The sequence below is a fragment of the Papio anubis genome, chromosome 1, assembly GCF_008728515.1.
Source record: "Papio anubis isolate 15944 chromosome 1, Panubis1.0, whole genome shotgun sequence".
Lineage (NCBI taxonomy): Eukaryota > Metazoa > Chordata > Mammalia > Primates > Cercopithecidae > Papio > Papio anubis.
In genome coordinates this window covers 199460731-199481450 of record NC_044976.1, presented here as the reverse complement: position 1 = coordinate 199481450, position 20720 = coordinate 199460731, and the positions used below count along the sequence as shown (strand labels likewise).

Genomic DNA, 20720 nt, shown 5'->3' with positions numbered 1-20720 from the left:
CTAAAACAAAGGACAACCAACTCACATCTTCCTAGGCAAATGCTTAGTGACCCAGATTACTTCTTGATCCATAAGAACGTGTGAGCTTCTAAGTTAATGAAGCGCACACAGAGGCCGAGCCTCAGCAGCCCTTGGCATAGGGACATTCCTCATGAGCCCCTGTCTGCCTCTATGAGCCCAATTATGAGGCCTGGACAGCCACAGTTACGTTCCTTTCATGACAGCCAGCCTCAGGCCTGGAGCTTAGACCACCCAAGAACCCAGACTTGAATTACATTCTCCTCCCAGCTCTCTGCTTCTCGGTCATCCACATCAGCAGTTTCAATAAAGGTTTAGTAGATGATCACCAGCCCCAGTAATCAGCACCTTCCAAGCCTGAAGCTGCAGTTCTGCATCAGCAAAAGGGAAACCTGCTATTTGTAACTTGATGTTTCACAAACCATAGCTCTAAGACCAGGACAGCCAGGGCTGACTTTCTCCAGAGCCATATTTTAGGCAGGTGAAGGCACATTGAAATTCTAGTCCCAACTTTGCTACTGCATGACCCGTGGGGCAGGCTAATAACCTTCGGGTCCATCAGAAACTGTGTGTGAATGTGGGAAGAAAAGCTGTTCTTTTCTCCCCAGCTGTTCATTCTCCCAGGCATGCTGAAAAGCAAGATAAATGAGCAATGGCTCTAAAGCGTTCCAGACATCTCAGAGACAAAGCTGATATAAATTTGAAGTACTAGGAATTACACCTTACAGAAGACACACAGTATCATAATTTGCTGAAATCTCTCATTTACAAATACCACATAAAATAGCCTTTAGCATTAATATCTTGTTGGGAGAACAAAAAGGACTAACACATATTTATTAATGGTCTCCCACTCAGCTTCCTAAGTCATCCACAGCTCCTGAAGGACAGCTTATAACCGCAAGCAAAGCTGCCTAGCATGAGTGAAAAATCTGGCAGAAAGACTGAACATAAAGAGGTGCCTGGCAAATGAGAATGGTGTAGTCAAGACAATAAAACATCTGGCTGGGCGCAGTGGCTCACGCCTGTTGTTCCAGCTACTTGGGAGGCTGAAGTGGAGAATCGCTTGAGTCCAGGAATTTGAGGCTGCAGCGAGCTATGATCATGATCATGCCACTATACTCCAGCCTGGGTGACCGGGTAAGACCCTAACTCTAAAATAAATAAATAAAATGAAATAAAACATCTACAGTGAACTCGGGTGGGTAACAGGGTCTTTGGTCCACAGGGCAGTCTGCTTCGGCAGAAGTGATCTCACAGACCACCTGAGCTCATTCTCTACCACCAGAGACTGCACCAGGATTAGCAATTTCCAAAGAATGTAGATACTCCTCACAGAAGAAACAGCAACCAATGTTGCTTCCCTGGTGATATAGGTACTAAGCCAGGATCTAACGTGACCTCTGAAGCTCCCTACGAAAATATCTGTGGAATATCCCAAACTACAGAAGAGGTGTGAGGCCGAAGCACCTCTGGACTAATGCGATCACAAACCCTTACAGTTGCTTTTTACAAAAATACTAGTTTTCAGCTACTTCTTTAATTTATGCTGCATACATCAGGAAATCTCTTTTTAAATTTTTTAAATGAACTTTTCAAAAGTACACAAAAATAAAACAGTAGAACGAACTCCATGAATCCACTGGTCAACTTCAACAGCGCATCTGGCTTCCTCCATGATTCTCCCCCAAATATGACACATTGTATCCACAGTTTGTATTGTTCTTTAAAAAATAAGGATTTTTGGGCCGGGCGCGGTGGCTCAAGCCTGTAATCCCAGCACTTTGGGAGGCCGAGACGGGCGGATCACGAGGTCAGGAGATCGAGACCATCCTGGCTAACACGGTGAAACCCCGTCTCTACTAAAAATACAAGAAAATTAGCCGGGCGAGGTGGTGGGCGCCTGTAGTCCCAGCTACTTGGGAGGCTGAGGCAGGAGAATGGCGGGAACCCGGGGGGGCGGAGCTTGCAGTGAGCCGAGATCGCGCCACTGCACTCCAGCCTGGGGCACAGAGCAAGACTCCGTCTCAAAAAAAAAAAAAAAAAAAAAAAAATAAGGATTTTTGAATAATATAACCACTAATAAAGTAGGAACTGCCTTAATTTCATCTACTTATTCAGTCCTTGTTCAACTTACCCTTAATTTTAAATCAAAGTCTCCCTCTCAAAATATGTTGGTTTGTTCAGTGATTGTAAGCGTTCCCCTGCAGATGCCAGCATTCAACTTGGTAACCTGTGTACAGAAAATGCTCAAGGCCGGGCGCAGTGGCTCACACCTATAATCCCAACACTTTGGGAGGCTGAGGCAGGAAGACTGTTTGAGCCCAGGAGTTCAAGACCAGTCTGGGCAACATAGTGAGACATCATCTCTACCAAAAAAAAAAAAAAAAAAATCAAAAAAGTTAGCTGGGTGTGGTGGCGTACACCTGTGCTACCAGCTATTCGGCAGGCTGAGGTGGGAGCATAGATTGAACCCAGGAAGTCAAGACTGCAGTGAGCCATGATCACAACACTGCACTCCAGCCTGGGTGACAGAGCCAAACCCTACCACAAAAAAAAAAAAAAAAAAAAGCTCAAAAATGTTTCTGAATGGGTTCATAGTCATCAGCTCATCAGCTGCTCTGTCAAAAATAAAAACCAGAAGAACAACTTCGGTTGATGTGGATTCTGGGACTCAGGAGTAAACAGGTGAAAACATACACATTAAAAGGAGGATTCCCAGTCTTCTTTACCAGTGACAGAAGGCTTGAAGCCGAGTTCTTATAAAGGTGAGCAAGTACAGTCATCCATCAGTATCCTCAACATTGGTTCCAGGAACCCCACTCCCCCGACCAAGGATAGCAAAATTCACAGATGCTCAAGTCCCTTATATAAGATGGTGTAATGTTTGCATATAACCTAACACACACCCTCCCTTACACTTTAAATCATCTCTATATTACTTATAATACCTAATGCAGCGCAAATGCTAGGTAAATGGTTGTTATACTGTATTGGTTTTTAAATCTGTTATTTTTATTCTAGTAGTGTTACTTTTTATTTTTTTCCCCAAATATTTTCAACCCAAAGTTGGTTGAATCTGCAGATGTGCAACCTGCAGATATGAAGGCCCAACTGCAGTGTGACACATGAGAAAAGGAAAGGCTGTAATTGGTCAATTCTGAGATGCCCTTTTTTCAGCCACCCCCAATTGGAATGCGGCTCACGATCAATGATGTCGTCAATGCTATGGGCTGGACGAGGCCCATGATGCATTATTACCAGCCCATGCTCAATCATCCAAATCTGCAGGACATACACATCAATGACTTAGAAGAAAATCCCAGAAACAACAATGAAGCAAGCACTCTTAATCCCTAAAAAACAAATCATGGTGGGATAGGAATGGATGGTAAATTGAGGAGTTAGGCAAAATTCCCAGAAGAGTCAAAAGCTGGCTACCTCGACTTAATTGCCACGCTGTCTTCACAGTCCAGAACCAATGGCTCTCAGTGTTTTTATGGATTATTTTCCTCAGGAAATGCTACATCACCAGCGCTCTTGGTGGCACAGTGGATGACTCTGAAGAAAATAGGCACTAACATCTGAGTCAAAAAAGTGACTCAGAGTGCTTGGACTCTGAAAAAGTTTTAGAACACTTTGCTCAATGTATTTCACTTATATTTTCCTTTGTATCTATCTATGCCCGAGAGTGATATATGGAAAAATCGATGTCTCAGTCTGAAAGAGCTCTTTCAATAAGTAGAAAATAAGAACGCCAACTGATAAGAGCCCATTGTGTCACAGTTCAATGGACAGTGTTTTTTCTTTCCTAGTGGTCCACAAAATAATGGCATGTTTGACAAATAATGGCCTCTCAGAATTGATGAAAAAGGTGTATTCCAGACACAGGGGAAATTAGTGATGATCTAAAGTGAGACAAGAAGACAACTAAGTGAGCTCTCTGGCACAGGGGATGGGGCAGGACAAGGGCGGGAGGGGAAGGACAGTGCGGCAGAGCAGGCCTTTCAAAGGTCACAGATCAAAAGCTCAACATCTAGGTCAAGGGGAAAGCCCTAGAGGCAGGAAGGAGTAAGACAATGAGACTGGGAGGCATCCCAGGCTAGGCCAACCCTCTCATCATCCAGGACAGCCATACAAATCCCCCCACCCAACAGTCATCTACACTTACCCAAATCCTGATAACAGAGTACTTAATTTATGGGCATCTCCAAAACACAGGCCTTTAATTTGCACTGGCTCCTCAAGCTCTCACAGGGCAATTTAGCTAAGAAAGACCCTTCATTTGAAGTGCGTCATTTTTCTAGGACAGCACCCTGTCAGGAAGAAAAGAGTTCACTCCCTGGGCCAGTCTCTGACGCAGAGAGGAAGAAACCTCAATGGCCACTCTTGAATGCGAAGGCCTCTCAAATCACCTGTTCTTTTTGCCACCATGTAAATGCTCCACTTGTTTTATCCAGAAGTACACTGGACGCTGGGTGCCTAACCATCTCAATGGTTTTATGGGATTGGTAACTACCAATCCCATAAAATATCTAATGACCCCTCATAAATGAGAATGGCCTCTATGAAAAGCACCTGCATGCCCTCACCTTGAGAACCAGGACCAGCTACAACTTCCCACAGTTCCAACTCCCTAAGTGGCTATGGGTGATGAAGTCACATCTCCACTTTATTGTTCCCAAGTACAATACTATCAATCACAGAAGCTCAGTGTTACCCACATTGCCAAGAATAACCCCCATCTCCAAAGCCCGGGTACCAGGCAGGCATCTGATCTCTGGTTTCCTGCAAACATGAATCAACAACCCCCACTCCCACCTCCCAGCAACTCCCAAAAATCACATCACAGTGGAAATCCTGTCCTGGAAAAAGCCCACAGGGACCTAGGGGGATTCCTCGTTAAACAGCAATATGTGCAGAAAGCACTTTAAGAATGTGCAGTGTTCTTCCACAGTGCACCTAACAATGAATGACTGACCCAATCCAACTTGGCGCTTCACAGAAGTCGGCTCAGGAATCAAGAAATGAGATTGTTCCACAAGCATATTCTACAAAGCTGATCAGCAAATTAAACTGCTCGGGCAGATGCAGGTCCGTAGTAAGGGAAGCGATTATGACAGTACACACAACCTTTTAACCAGGATGCGTTCGTGCCTCATCGAGGAGACGAGAACGAGAACAGGTGACCAAGATGTCCACAGCATGGAGGGAAACTCCACCACTAGCCAACCAAAGGCAACGTCCTTCGGGAAAGAAAACTGGCTCGTTTGTTTAGCAAAAGAAACCAAGGAGTAGAGAGATCACCGAAAAAGAGGCTGGACAAAGCTGACACCAGGGGCTGCCAATGAAGCCGAGGGAACCACAATGGCTCCCTCTTAGTCTCAGCTCCAATCCTGCCTTCCCCATGAGCCTATGTCATCACCACTTTAATACTGCAACTACCCTTCCGCCCTGATTCCTAATCCCCACACACTGCTCTGTTTTTTCCACAGCATATAGCACCTTTCTGCACGCTACGTAACTGACATTGTATCTACTGTCTGGCTCCCCACAGCTCCCCACTAGAATGAAAGCTCCAAGACCACAAGGATTTCATGTCTGTTACAACCACTGGTGCACTCCCAAACACTCAAGCAGTGCTTGGCACATAGGAGGGTCTCAAGAGATACTCATTCAAAGAATCAGTGAAAAGAACCAGAGCCAGTTTTAATCTCTGCTCCTTCCGAAGAGGCAGCTGAGGACTGCTGCCTTCAGGAGAGGCAGAGGCCTGGAAGGTAAGAACACAAATTCCATGGAGCAAAAGGTAAAAATGAAGAAAAGAGCGGCCGGCCGTGGTGGCTCACGCCTGTAATACCAGCACTTTGGGAGGCCGAGGTGGGTGGATCACCTGAGGTCAGGAATTTGAGACCAACCTGGCCAACGTGGTGAAACCCTGTCTCTATTAAAAATACAAAAATTAGCCAGGGGTGGTGGTAGGCGCCTGTAATCATAGCTACTCAGGAGGCTAGGGCACAAGAATCGCCTGAACCCAGGAGGTGGAGGTTGCAGTGAGCCGAGATCATGCCACAGCACTCCAGCCTGGATGACAAGAGTGAGACTTTGTCTCAAAAATAAAAAATAAAAAATAAAAGCAAAACAGACCAGCACTACTATCAAAGCATTACCGAATGCGCATCTGCTCCAAGATGCCTTCCAGGAACGTTCCAAACGAGGCCGTAGTACGAGGGCACTGCCGAGGCAAGGAAGGGACATGGGAGGCCCAGGGAGCAGGAGTAAGCCAGGTTCACTGATGGCTGCCAGAAACCCTCGGCCAGGAGTTGCAGAAAAACCCCACTGCCTCCAGAGGCCCTGACGAGATCGCTTCCACCAGACAACCCTGGGTCTGCCACCTGTGAGGTCTGTGACCTTGGAAAAGTCACTTAACTTAAAAAGCCTGGAAAAGCTTTTGAAATGTAAGCCTATGAGTGAGATTCTAGGTGACAGTTTTTGTTTTTCTCCAAATCCGGCCCTGATGAATCACTGTCATCTACATTTCAGCATGCTAAGAAACCTAATCCACAGAAAACACCCCATGCTTCTGGGGCCCGTACTAGTAGACATGACTAAGTGCAAAAATGCCAGTGTTTCACCCTGTGCTGCAGGAGGCAAGAGCCAGGCAGGAGCACAGTGCCACCTGCTTAGAGCAGGGAACCCTAGAAAGGTGGGCGCCCATCAGGGAAGACAGGTTAGTGCCTTGAGTTCCCGTTTATTTCCATGGTTTACAATAGAAAAAGGTGGGAGAGGCTTTCTGGACTAGGCAGGTAATCTGAAGACAGCTTTCCTGCCAACTCCACACTGGGTTCATCATGAAGATCAAGCACAGGCCCAAGGTGAGGGAATCTTCACACTGTTAAGAGAACAAGGTCAAGTTTCATTCTAAGGACAGGAGTGATCACTGGTGAGCACACACCAATGAATTCAATGTAATTCTCCAGAGAGGAGAGTTCCCCGCCAGGCCCAGTCTACCCGAGACCCGTTCAGGAGGGTTTGCATATGGAAGTACCAAGACATCGCTTCTCCTTAAAAACACCTCACCCATAAGGCAGTCTAGAGGCAAGGCCACAAGATTACAATGGTGGAACCAGGACTCTCAACAGTAACACCAAATCGAAGACTTACTCAAGGGGAAAAGGGATTGTTCCCATCACGGAAGTGGGGCTAGGCCTCCTTCTATCCAAGTGGCACATTTTCAGGGGTGACAATCAGCACATTCACTATGGCACAGGCACAGAAGTGGGTCCAAGAGGCCCCTCAAGTGGCAGGATTCAACCTTTTTACTGCTGAACATGGGAAAGAGATCCCAAGGAAAGATCAGAGCAGCTAGGAACTGGAGGGCACTCGGGGGACCTCAAGACAAGGCATACGTGCCAACCAGCATGGAAGTGCCTCACTGTTACATGTGTGTGGCATGGCTATGCCACTGTGTTTCCATCTGCATATCCACTGACTTGCACGGCTCAGCATCACCCACACAGAGCTTCCAGAAGAGGCTTCGCAAGGACAAAAGCACAAAAATGAACAGGGAGCGCAAACTTGGCCAGGTTTGGGTGTTTTCTCATCACGTGAATTCGGCTGGGCGCTCCAGGAGACTTCACAGGCTTTTCCCAGGAATACCTAGCTTCCCTTCCTGGGATCGCAGCCAGAGCCTCACAGTCAACTCCTGCGTACACCTGTCTCTCTGTCCCAGGCAGCCTCACTCCCCGCCCCACCACACCTCCTCTCACTAAGCCCCACTGCCTCTGGACTTGCTAGAGGTTAGGCAGAACAGTGGCCTTGCCTGCTCTGACACTAAAATCAGTATCTTCCCAAACTGACTTCCCTCTCCCCAAAGCCCTGAGAAACATGGGCAGTAGCAAGAAGAAACTACGTCTTCCCTGACCCTATCTCCCCCACCCCTCTCCCATCGTTTTTCTGACCACCTCTCCCTCTGTTCCAAATGGGAAACCAACGACTCATCCATCACTCATCCAAACAGGAGCTAGGGTGGAGAAGCTGACAGTGGGCCTGAGGACTCAGAAAACCTTCTCCAGCCTCCCAGGTGTCCCCCACCCCAAGGTCCGCAGAGCCTGGGCAAGCTGAGCCCACTCCGTGCTGGGTGTAGCAGCAGCTTTTCCATTTTGCTCAAGGGTCTAGGGAAGAGCTCGTTACTTTTGCACTGTTTAGCAGTCACACAATCTGTTTCCATTATGTTTGCTGACCCGGAGGCAGCCACAACTTCAGTCCAGAATAGGGAAACTTTATTTTCTTTAAAGAGAGAAATTTATGTTCCAGTGACATTGTCAGATGATCTGGCTACACAGTGGTTTTCCCTGCTACTGTCCTCCCTATGTCAACTTCAAACTCTCACTTCAAGTGGACTTTCTTTAAACGCCAAACTGATGATAGGTGGCAAGGAGTGGTATTGGTGTGCCCCTCCGCATCCACCCAGACACGCTCACAGATTTTTGATACCCATTAAACCACATGAGGGTCCCAGGCTCGACCTCAAGTCACGCATGCTTCCAGTGATCACAGCGACCTGCCCTTCTAACAAAAGGGGCAAGGATACAGAGGGAGAGTGGTGGAGCTCAGAACCTGGGATCCCACTACCGGAACCCCTTACTCAGACACGTCCACCCACTGGTGGACACTGCAAATGCCTAACCACCAAGGCAAGCTGCACCCTCCACCCACATTCCTGATGGCTGCCCACTACTGAGATCCCCATTCTGACACCACAACTGGGTACGAGAGAGCTGGCATGGTGTCTGGACAACTTCCCAAAAAGTCCGTCTCTAACAGCATTTAAGATTCAGAGCCCAAACCCCAAACAAACCAGTCAGATCAATCTCAGAGGTGGGGATGAGGGATTAAAAAAAAGAAAGACAACCATTTTCCAGAAAGCAAGAAGTATATCAGGAATATCGTGAACTTAAGATTCCCGGTTCACTATACTTTCAAGGGGATATTCAGGCTTTTACTTTTTCATTTTCCTCTTTTAGAGATAGCAGTTATTCAGTACCCATGAACAGTATTTAATTCTCCAAACAAGGCCGTGAGGTAAGAATGATTATTCCCACAGCAAAGATGAGGAAACTGAGGGTCAGAGAGGTTCAATGCATCCATGAAGGTCACTAAGCACAAAGAGGTAAACAGCTAGGTCTCACTCAACGCCAATAAGTGGATTTGTGCCATTTCCCTTTATTTGAATGTCTACTACTAGCTCAGAAACATTACTGGTTCCCAAATTAAGAACCAACAAGTTAGCTTGGCATTTGAAGCCTGTTACAATTTAGTTCTGAATTTCTCCAACTTTACACCCTAACGTTCCCTTCCATGTGTACCATGGTCTAGCCCGGCAAGGTCCTTCACTGTTCCAAGAAATAACCTGCCCGCCTCCCCCCATGATTCCTAGAAGATCCCACCTAAAGTCCCCCACACTTGGACTCTCGGGCAAGGGCTACAGGACTTGTGCCAGCTCAGGGAATAAGGGTGATGCTACTGTGCAAAGTGGACAGGCTCCCAGGGCTCTGGATCATGTCCCTCAACTAACACTGTCCCTTACCTCTCAGCATGCGGGCGCACAGGCAAGGGGTCTCGGGCTCCACACACACACACAGCAGAGAGAAAACCCTTCCCTTTCCACCCTAAACAGCCACACTCCACCCACAGGCAGCTTCATTTCCAGAGAAATCCCTTCCACTCTTCTGCGGCTCCATCCACTGCCAGCATACCAAAGCCCAGGGGAGACTTAACATGCTTAAAATTTTAAAGCATTTAAGAAGCTCAAAGGATAGGAACCCTTGAAGTGCAAATCATTAATTTAGGGGGAAAGAGTAAAATATGGGGGGAAAGGGTATGGACACAAATGTAAATGAAATGTAATTTTAAACAATATTTTGCATAAACTGCTTTAACAGACATGTCCTCAACCTGGGTGTTGAGTCCTGAGTTGTGCGGCAGTGCCTGAGATTGGTTTTCAGCGCTCCCTCCTGCTTAGTTTATTAAACCTGCAATCTGAGGTGAGCTGGCTCTCTGGGTTTTGCCAAGTGGAGAATAACAGTTCTGTGATGAGTTACTTAACAGGCAGGGCACACAATGACAAGCCTGGGCTGGGCTGCTGAAGCAGCAGAAATCCTAGTTGGACTCCCCTCAAACGATCCCCAAAGCCCCATACTGCAGCCTTGTACCCTATGAAAAACGTTAGAATGTGCAGAAATTGGCTAAATATGGAATGAGAGCCCTGACTTGAACAGTATGAGGCAAGAGAAAAAATATAGGTCCACTTATCTCTAAAACACTATAGCAAGCTTTTAAATTCTGCCTTTCTGTGCATGGCCCGCTATCTTTTTTTATGTCCATGCTTTACAAGCCAAACAAACCACGTGCTTTTTTTTTTTTTTTTTTTTTTGGTATGAGAATGAACTAAATTTAGAGACACTTCTAGTGTCTAAATCCATGGAAACAATTGGGGAGGAAAGAGGACTAAACGATTTTCCTATAGATCAGGCATTTTCCTATAGATCACGATTTCCTATAGGATCAGGCATTCCTATATGTCAGCCCTATAGATCAGGGCTCTATTTACCCCCTTCAGAAACCATCTTCCCAGGGTCCACCACACAAAGTTAATGAGTCCTCCACTGCAATTTCAAAAGCTATTGCATTTACACACCTCTTCCTCAACTGACAAATCACTAAAGTATTCTAAGGACTAGGATTAAATTTTATGGTTCGTTGACAGAAAGAATAGAATCCCAAATCACCAATCTATGTGTAATTGTTCATTTCCCCCACTTTTTCTACCTGGTCTCCGTACCTTTCCATATGGCCACCAGGAATTCTTTAAAAAAATAAAAAATAAAGAAAAACTAAGAATCACACACTTCAGGAGTGTCTGAAGCCTTCTGCATGGAAGACCCCTCACACCATCCAGCAACTGAAGCCCACCAGAGTGAGGAATCAGCCTCCGGGAGGCGAACAAGTACGTTTGCTGTTTCTAATCACGTGTACTAATGAAAGTGGCAGACTAAGGAAAGAGAAACGCCAAGGGTGGCTTAATGTGTTTGGTTTTCTTTGCATGAAAGGCAGAAAGCTTTGCCAGGTCTCACCAGCACACCAGGCTATGCAGAGTGGCCAAGGCACAGTTTACTGGGAAACAAAGTTTTAAAAAATCATTCCAGTTTGACACGATTATATCTCTGAATGGACTGCATGACTTTTGATGGCTGCATGTTCTTTGCTGTTCAAGAATAAACCAAGTCTTCGCATACATATACTACCTATACCATTTTTTTACAAAAACAGCGCTAACAGTACAGTGTCAGCTCAGAAGCTAGGCCGATTCAGCACGTGGAAAGACGGCTTTATTTCACAAATCCATGTAATTTACCAGAAACCAAATAAGGCACTCATTCCACCTAACATCTTCGGCTATGAATGAATGAATGAAGCAAAGAAAAAAGCTCTGAAGCAGCCAAACCCCAGCGTGGACATTTAGGGGTCTGACTTCAGAAGTGAAGTCTGTTCATCTAGTTAGTTCCCTCTGGCTTGTTTCAGCATACCACTCTCTTGTTCCAACCCAATCACCCGTTGTCCATCTCCATTAACTCAGAATTTCCTGGGTTTGCGGTGACACTAAATGTCACGGTAACGAGGGTTACAGGAATTAGGAAAAGAGAACGCTGCTTTCAAAGCCAAGGAGCCAGTAAAACACTACAAACGTCCCCAGCCGGCATGCTCCAGCCCACAGCCCGACGCCCTGCTCTCCCGGCCGGCCGCAGGACCGCGCCGTCCCGGCTCCAATCAGCGCTCAGCATCCTCCCGAATGCCCAGGGCCCGACCAGCCGGAGCGGCGGGACGAGGGCGCGGAACCGCAGAGCGGCTCACACGGTCCCCATAGCCGGATCACTCGGCCCCCGGAGCAGCTTAGAAACACATCCATAGAAGAAGGATTCTCCCTGAAGCGGGGAGTGGGGATGGAAAATGCAAGCGCAGGAGGCCACGTCCGGCTCCTCGCGCGGGAGGGCCGGGGGCCCGGTTGGGCAGAGGGTAACACTGGGACCGCAAGGGGACGGCCGGGACTGGCCTCGCTCGGGGCGCAGGGGCGCACTAGCCCCCGGCTCGCACGGGCCCTGGGGCTTTAGTTGGCACGGGAGTGGCCGCCCCTGCCCCTCAAAAGGCAAAGGGCAAAGAAGGTGGCAGAAACAGGGAACCCACGCCCCGCGGAGTGACAGGGGGAAAGGGACGAGGATTTTCAGCCGCTGGTATCAAAGGGCTGAAAAGAAACTTGGACTCCTCTCTCCCGCTGTACATGACGCGTTGGAAAGGCGGTCGCCTCTCTCTCCTCTCCTCCCCACCCCCTTTGTGTTTCCCAACACCCCCATCCCTAAACTTCCAATGGCAGGGGATGGGGCTCCCGGCAGCCGGACAAGACTCGAATTACGACGAGCAAAGAGAGGGGTGACGTCCACGAGAGGGGGCGGAGGGGTGAGAAAGGCTGCGGGGGCCGCCCTCTCCGAGCCCGGCGTGCGCAGAGGGGCCGGGTGCACCCCTGCCCTGGGCACTTGGCGCGGAGGCCCGGGACGGGGGTGGGCGGCTCGAGCGGAGGTCCGGGCGGAGGAGCGTAGGGGCGGCGCGGAGCCGGCAGGGGACAGGGGCGCAGGGTGGGGGTGGGCGCAGGGGCCCGGCCGCGGCAGGGCGCTCCACTCACCTTCCTACCGGCGCCGCCGCCCGCTCCCCCGGCCAGCGCGGAGCCGCCCCCCGAGTACATGTAGTAGGCGATGCCCAGCACCCACAGGAAGGCGAAGCAGAGCAGCATCCGCGAGCGCCGCCGCATTCTCCTAACTCGGCCGCCGGCGGGCCGCCGCTGCTCGCGAGTGCTGCCTGGGCCGGCCGCGGGCGCGGTGGGGGCCGGGGGAGGAGCGGAGGAAGGGGAAGGGCGCGGCGGCGGCTCCTCCTCCCGCGCGGGGCTACTGCTTGGCGGCGGCGCGCACTCGGCGCCCGAGCTCCGCCCCGGGCCGGCGGCGCCGCGCGGCGCCCGAGCAGGAAGCGGCGGCCTCGGAGGCGGTGAGGGGGTCAGGGAGCAAAGGGCGACCAATCGGCTGCGGCTGCGGGGGCCGGGGCGCGGGGCGCGGGAGGGGACTGCCGCGTCTCCATGGCTGCAGCACGCCGGGCTCAGTCGGGAGGGCCTGGGCGCCGCCCCGCCCCCGGCCGCCCGCCAGCCCGCCCGCCCGCCTCCTCAGCGTGCTCCCCCCGCCGGCCGCCCCCTCCCCCGTGAGTGACAGGTGGCTGCCCCGGGACCCGTCTGGAGCGCGCGCACATGTGGGCACAGAGCCTTGCTCACGCACACGGGGCCTCTCGGTTACGGGGGCGGTAGTGGCCCCGGCGCTTCCTCCCCAGACTGTCACCTCTTCAGCCTTGGTCTTTGGGGCCACCTCAGACCCTTAACGGGCTTGCTCTTATTGGTCAACTGACCTGAGTTTTTGGTGCAAACCGCCCGCCTGAACCCGACTTTGCTGCTGCTTGCTGCAGTTTTCTCACTAATCTTGCAGCAAAACATTCCTGACCCGCTGGTATCGGTTTTATTTATCTATTTAGGCAGATGTGGAGGTTTTGAGGTAGGAACTGAGAAGGTAATTTTCAAAAGAACATTTTTCTGTGGGTGACAGAGCTATCAATGGTAGAGTTGTTCTTTTCAATAAACGCGAAATGAAGAAGAAAGAAAGCAATAAGATATTGTTTAAAATCTTTTCATTCTTATTCATTGCTTTCTTTAAAAAGCACACCAAGCATCTTTAATGATACAAGAAAACGATCTGTCTTGTAACAGAATCTGTTAACCTTGGTGATGCCCTTGTAACACGTAGTTTCCAGTGTTTCCTAAGGAAGAGAGAAATTTTACTTAGAACTTGATATGTTAAATGTTGCAGGAGCTTCTCAGAGGATAATGGCAGCTGCCTGAATATATCCCTACCCATATCCTCAACGAAACAAAAACAAACAAGCCTTCAGCATTACTTAGAGAGAATACCATGAACTGAACATTAAATTACTTAAGTAGAAGAAAGAGAAGACATCAAATTCCAACTGAGCTCCCTCCACTATTACCAATGACTTAAGTGAAGTACAGGGTTGTCATCTCTTTATAAATAGAAAGTCCAACACCAAGAACTAAAAACTGAACAGAGGTCAGGTGCCTTGTTGATCAAGGGAAGAGATTTGAAAGAAAATGGGACAAGAGGTGGGAGCCTTGAAGGAGCCTTGCTTCTGGGAAAAAGTCAGATAAATACAAAAAAGATAATGTCCTTCAGAGGCCTGGCAATGAAGGGAAAGAAGGAAGTCAGAAGGGAAAATTACAAATCCTGCAGAAATAAAAAAAAACACCAGTCCCCTCCCCAAACACCAACATTATCTATTAAAAACTGCATTTCAGTACACAGATAAAAGAGAACACTCTTGAACTGGGAACCCTGCCTCAAAATGACTAGTAACAGAAAAACATCAAATCAACTGCATATAAAGATTCTGCAAAAAGAAAACAGAAGAATAATCACATTTCTGATGATAAAAAAATAAATCATAACATTTTCGCTGATGAAAACCCCCACAATAAAAACCATGAAGCATAAGAAAATTGTAATACCACATATCGAACTGAACAAAGTGTCATGTATTTGTATACACATACACACACACACACACACACACAGCTAGAATAAGAAATTTCAAAAACTAAAGACATAACGACAAAAATTAGGAAGAAATGCAACAAGGGTTGAGCAAATTCAAGAAGGAAATTGAAAATAATGACAAAAACTATCCCAGAAACAAAGAATAATTATAAGATGTCCAAGGGAGAATATATTCAAATGAAAATATGTAAAAGGACACCGAAGAATGGCAAGAAAACAATCAAGAAATTGAAAATAATATAAACATAGAAGTAAAAAGGTTCAGAGAGAAGAGGTTAAAATAAAAGCCAGGAAAGAAAGACCGAAACACACGTTACTGGAGTCCCTAAAGTACAAACATTAAACAATAAAACCTAATTAATATTAAAACTATAACCCCAGAAAATAATCCAGGAATAAGGGAAAATTTAAATGTACATGTCAAAAGTGACTTCCATGTACCTTGGGAAATGATCTGGAATTATCAACTCCAAAATATATTTTAGTAAAATGATTAGATTTTAAAGGCAAAAAAGATCAAATTGCTTATAGAGATAAAAATTTATGCTGGCATCAGACTTCTGAACAGCAACACGCAAAGCCAGGCAACTGTGGCGCAGCATTAACAAGGAACAAAAATACCAGGCAGGGCAGGCATGGTGGATCACGCCTGTAATCCCATCACTTTGGGAGGTCAAGGTGGGTGGATCACCTGAGGTCAGACCAGCCTGGCCAACATGGTGAAACCCCATCGCTAAAAAAACATGAAAATTAACCGGGTGTGATGGCAGGTGACTGTAATCCCAGCTACTTGAGAGGCTGAGGTGGAAGAATCGTTTGAACCCAGGAGGCAGAGGTTGCAGTGAGCTGAGATCACGCCATTGCACTCCAGCCTGGGTGGCAGAGCAAGACTCCATCACAAAAAAAAAAAAAGTACCAGGCAGTGATTTTTATACCCCAGCTCTCAAGGGTCAAGGTTATAGGCAAAGAGATGTGACCCGAATGCAAAAATTCAGAGAACATCACACACATGGGCCCTTCATGAGTACTCTTAGAGAATGAGCTTCCTCCAACCAAGAGACAGCTGAGGAAGCCAGCAGAGTGACTAGTGGAGAACATTTTGTATATTCAGTAGGTGAAAGAATAGTGTATACACATTATACTTTCTGATAAACTTAGAACAGGTGCAACTAATGACAACTGGAGGAGAAGGGGAAGAGCGAAGGGAAAATAGAATAATATCATTGTCTGCAATATCAGTAGCAGGTAGGAGTGAAAGGATACCATATAAAACTGACAGACCAGATGTTAAAAGGTTAGAAACAAAAAATAGGAATTAAGGGTAATATATTAAAAATATAAGTAAAAATCACTAAAAATATACATATTCCCAAATATTGGAAACCCTATTCTAAAACCCCAAAAGTTCTAAAAATAGCAAAGAATACATACCAAATAATGAAAGAAACACAGTAAGTGTAGCACAGTGATGCAGTAGTTATAATAGGAAACAATATGATAGAGCTGAGACCAACCCACATCAGTCATACCAATTTACAAGTGGGCTCAGTTCACCCTTTAAAAGAAAAGATTTTCAAATGTAGGCATAAAGGAAACCCCAACTCTAAAAAAGCAGGTGCTGTAATTCTGATATCCAACAAAGTAGAGTAGGCCAAAAAGCATTACATGAGATGAAGAGGAACAATTTATAGCCCAAAACCTCACTTCCTAAACACTTATCAATTATATATCATTAGGATTTGATCTGCAAAGTAAAATCATTATTAGTTTGATGAAATAAAGGATCTATGATAGAGATTGAACTTTAGACAATGTTAGAGGTAGAAGAAAACAGGTTATGGAAGCCTTTCCATTGTACATGGGGCACGTCTGAAGTCACTGTAGTTTGTAGACCTGGGAATCAGAAGAATAGCTAGATGTGACATGGCGCACTTCAAAGGCAAAGTTGAAACTACAAAGACAAAATGTATCTCATGAGAACAACTAGAATTCATGAGGACAAACTGTAATGTACCTCCAGTGTTGATTATGGAAAAAAAAAAAACATAACAAAAACCCACAGTGAGATACCACTTCATATCCATTAGGATAGCTATTATATAAAACTTTTTTTTTTTTTTTGAAATGGAGTCTTGCTCTATCACCGAGGCTAAAGTGCAGTGACACAATCTCGACTCACTGCAACCTCCACCTCCTGGGGTCAAGCCATTCTCCTGCCTCAGCCTCCTGAGCAGCTGGGCCTACAGGCATGTGACACCATGCCCAGCTAATTTTTGTATTTTTAGTAGAGACAGGGTTTCACCATATTGGCCAGGCTGGGCTTGAACTCCTAACCTCCTGATCCACCTGCCTCAGCCTCCTAAAGTGCTGGGATTACAGGCATGAGCCATTGCGCCCAACCTATAAACCATTTTATAAATAAATAAATAAATAAATAAATAAATAAATAACAAGTGTTGGTGATGATGTAGAGAAACTGGAACCCTTGTGCACTGCTGTCGAAAATGGTGTAGTGCTTCCTCAAAAAATTAAATGTAGAATTACTATGTGATCCAGCAATTCCATTTCTGATTGTATACATAAAGGAATTGAAAGCAGGGATTCAAACGGATGTTTGTACATCCACATTCATAGCAGTGTTATTTACAGTGGCCACAGGGTGGCACAACACATATGTCCATCAACAGATAAATGGATAAATGGACAAACTGTGGTATATCCGTACAGTGGAATATTATTCAGCCCTAAAAAAGAAGAAAATTCTAACACATACCAGAACATGGATGAAACTTGAGGACGATATGCTAGATGAAATGAGTGAGACACAAAAAGACAAATACCAAATGATTTCACTTACATGAGTTTCCTACAGTAACCAAAATTGTAGAGGCAAAAAGTAAAATGGCAGTCACCAGGGGCTTGAGGAAGAGGGGAATGGGGAGTTCTCATTATTGTTTATGAGTTCGGAGTTTCAGTTGGGGATGATAACATTCTGGAGATGGATGGTAAATGTACTTAACGGCACAGAATTATACACTTAAAATGGTTACAATAGTAAATTTTATGTTACGTGTATTTTGTCACAATTTGAAAAAACCACAAATGACAAGTTGGGAGAAGTTATTTCCACAACATTATGGATAAAAGGGTAATATCTCTGACATACAAAGTACTTAAACATTAAGGAAAAACCCCAAATCTCCTATAAAAAATGAGGAAAAGCATAAACAGACAATTCATAGTAAAGATCTACAAAGAGTCCATAAACATATGAAAAGACATTAAACTTTTCCCGTAATAGAGTTGTAAATTAAAACTACAAAACATACTATTTATCCTCTCATCAAACAGGTAAAAAAATCAAAAGCTTGACAAAACATTCTGTTGGCAAGACTACAAATAAAATAAAATAAAATAAGGACGACATCTGTGAACAGATATAGGGTAATATCCAGGATATTTTGTTAAATGAAAAAAGGAAGTTGCAGTAGGGTGTATATCATCTGCTACATTTTCTGTGACAAAGAAGGGACTAGAAAACATACATGTAAGTGTTATAGCTCTTTTAGAACTTGTCTAGGTTTGCTGGTTTTCACTGGAAAACACTCCATGCAGAAAAGAAAAGATACATGTATCTGAGTATTTTGGCAAAACACACATACACACTCACGTACACAATAGTGGTAAACCAGAAAGCAATTGAATTGGTTACCTAGAAGGGGTGGGAGGGAAAAGTAGAAGGGATAGGAGAATTGATGCTTCTTTGAGTATACTGTTTTTCCAGGCTTAAATTTTGGAAACATGATAGTGTTCTCTATATTAAAAAAAAACAAAATAAAATCAAGAAAGCTGAGGGGAGAGGAATAAAAACTGAATTCAAACAGAAATATCTGAATTCCATTACATTATAAATGAATAATATAAAGGTTAAAAAAATCAATATTCATAACTTTAAACAAAGTATGCCAGCTATGTGCTCAGACTAGAACTGGAATTTTAAAACCCTTTATTTTTTTCATAGTGTTATGGGTATAGCAATTAAATTATTTTATGCATAGCATGCAATTGAGAAAATCAGAAAATACATTGTTTTGGGGAGCCAGGATTTTCACTATGGAAGAAGGGAGATATAGTATGGATGGAAGCATGCAAGAAAGATTCCTGTGGAGTAGATTTGGAATTAGAGATAGCAGTATGAACTCATTATTTCATATACACACACATATCTATGCTCATATGTATGCATATTTAAATAAATATGCATATATATTTCCTAGATCTGTCCACTTAAAGGGCACTAATTAATAATATCCCAGTAGCAATGAGCACCCCTTGCACCCAGATCTTGGTTTCTAAATACCATTCTCCACTGTAAGATTTCACTGGAGAAATTATTGATTCCAGGACTGGAGTCTAGAGGGTATTAAATGAGCCTGGAACATCTTGTTGTACTAAAAAGTAAGGAAGGGCAGAAAGAGTGAGAGAGAGAGAAAGAGAGAAGCAGAGAGAGAGAGAGAGCACAATGTTAAAAGGACGTAGGAGCCAGCTTGAAGGGGCCCCACTGGCTAAATGTAAGACAATATATGCATCAAAATAAACACTGAATAAAGTAGAAATCTAGGTATACACAGTGATAATAAATAAATGGAAAAAAGGGAGAACTCTTTGAGTAGAATGCCAACTGAGAGACATTCACGGAAGGGTGGATCGCCATCTCACAACCATCGCAGTAAAGGTTTGTTTGGAGAAGACACTTCAATGGATGCTCAAGTGGTTAGGTGAGGAGTGTAATGAAAAGGAGGAGATTTATAAGGTCTTCAAATGTCTTTCAACAGACATTTGTTAGTTGCATAATAGACATATTATTCATTGCTGGGTGTGGGTGGTGGTGGTGAGGGGGATGGGGGAATTAGTAGCTGGTGGAGAAACAGGCAGCACCTTGGCCAGTTGACCAAAACTAGCATCACTCGTGAGGGTCAGATGGATATCCTGAGTCTGCAGAGAGACTCTGAGAAGGTGACAGCATCATGGTTTTTGTATTCTGGACAAGGATGTATAACCTGATTTGTGAATAAATATCAAGAAAAACAATTGGGGAATATTCTGTAAAATAAGTGGTTTGTATTTTTCAGAAATGTCACTTTGTCTATTGTGAAAGACAAAGAAAGAGTAAGGAAATGTCCCAGATTAATGAATCCAAAGAGACGTGATAACTAAATGCAATAAAGCCCCTGGAGTGGAGAGTAAAAATACTGTGGAGAACATGAGTAGGACAATGAACAAAACAGGACTATGGACTATAGAGTGGGTAATATCTTAGTCTGATATACCATGGTACAGTATGGTAAATAGCATAACGTTAAAGTTTCTGATTTTGCTAACTGTGCTATAGTTGCATAGAAGAATGTTAGGAAAGATGATATTTATTAGGAAATATAAACTAAAGTGTCAAAGGTTAAGGGGCATGACACACACAAGCTGCTTTCAAAAGATTCAAGAAAAATATAGACAGAGGATGATTAAAAAAAAAGTGGCAAAATAGTCTGGATAAAGGACATAGGTGAATTCTCTGCACTATTTTTGCAACTTTTTTTGTACGTTCGAAATCGTTTTCTTTAAAAGTGGTTTTACTTGCAATGTGGTGACCCTGAAGTTTCATTCTGCTGATTAGGAAAAAGGCAGAAACCTGAAAACATTCCACTGCAACAACCACACAGCCCAAGCCTCCAAATGATACTACAACTTGCTTCCCTAGGCAGCTGGCATATATCCTTGTCTTTCTTCTACCTTCGTTTACTTTCCTAACACACCTCCACAGACACTTTCAACCACTTGTGCATGATTTCTAGTGTTTACAGGTAAGTAGGAAACTCTGTACACATTGACTTGCCCTTTTGTCAGACCCTAGTACTGTTCAGCACCATGGCTGTCATTTATCAATGTAATATTTTCATGCCAGAAGCCATTAGGGCTTTTTCCTGACTGTAT

The 20720-nt window shown here is 45.2% G+C and overlaps 1 protein-coding gene and 1 non-coding gene across 2 annotated transcripts in view; one reads left to right on the top strand and one right to left on the bottom strand.

The window, feature by feature from the left end:
* Window positions 1-12960, bottom strand: part of GALNT2 (polypeptide N-acetylgalactosaminyltransferase 2) — a 217855-nt gene extending 204895 nt beyond the window's left edge. Inside the window, exon 1 of the mRNA XM_003893785.4 lies at window positions 12752-12960. Within this exon, the coding sequence (XP_003893834.2) occupies window positions 12752-12877 (126 nt within the window). The 5' untranslated portion in view covers window positions 12878-12960. The remainder of the gene's footprint in view (window positions 1-12751) is intronic.
* Window positions 12961-18281: 5321 nt separating this feature from the next.
* On the top strand, window positions 18282-18340 carry LOC116272116. Its single transcript, XR_004180829.1, has one exon. It is a non-coding gene; the product is annotated as a U7 small nuclear RNA (small nuclear RNA).
* Window positions 18341-20720: the final 2380 nt, after the last annotated feature.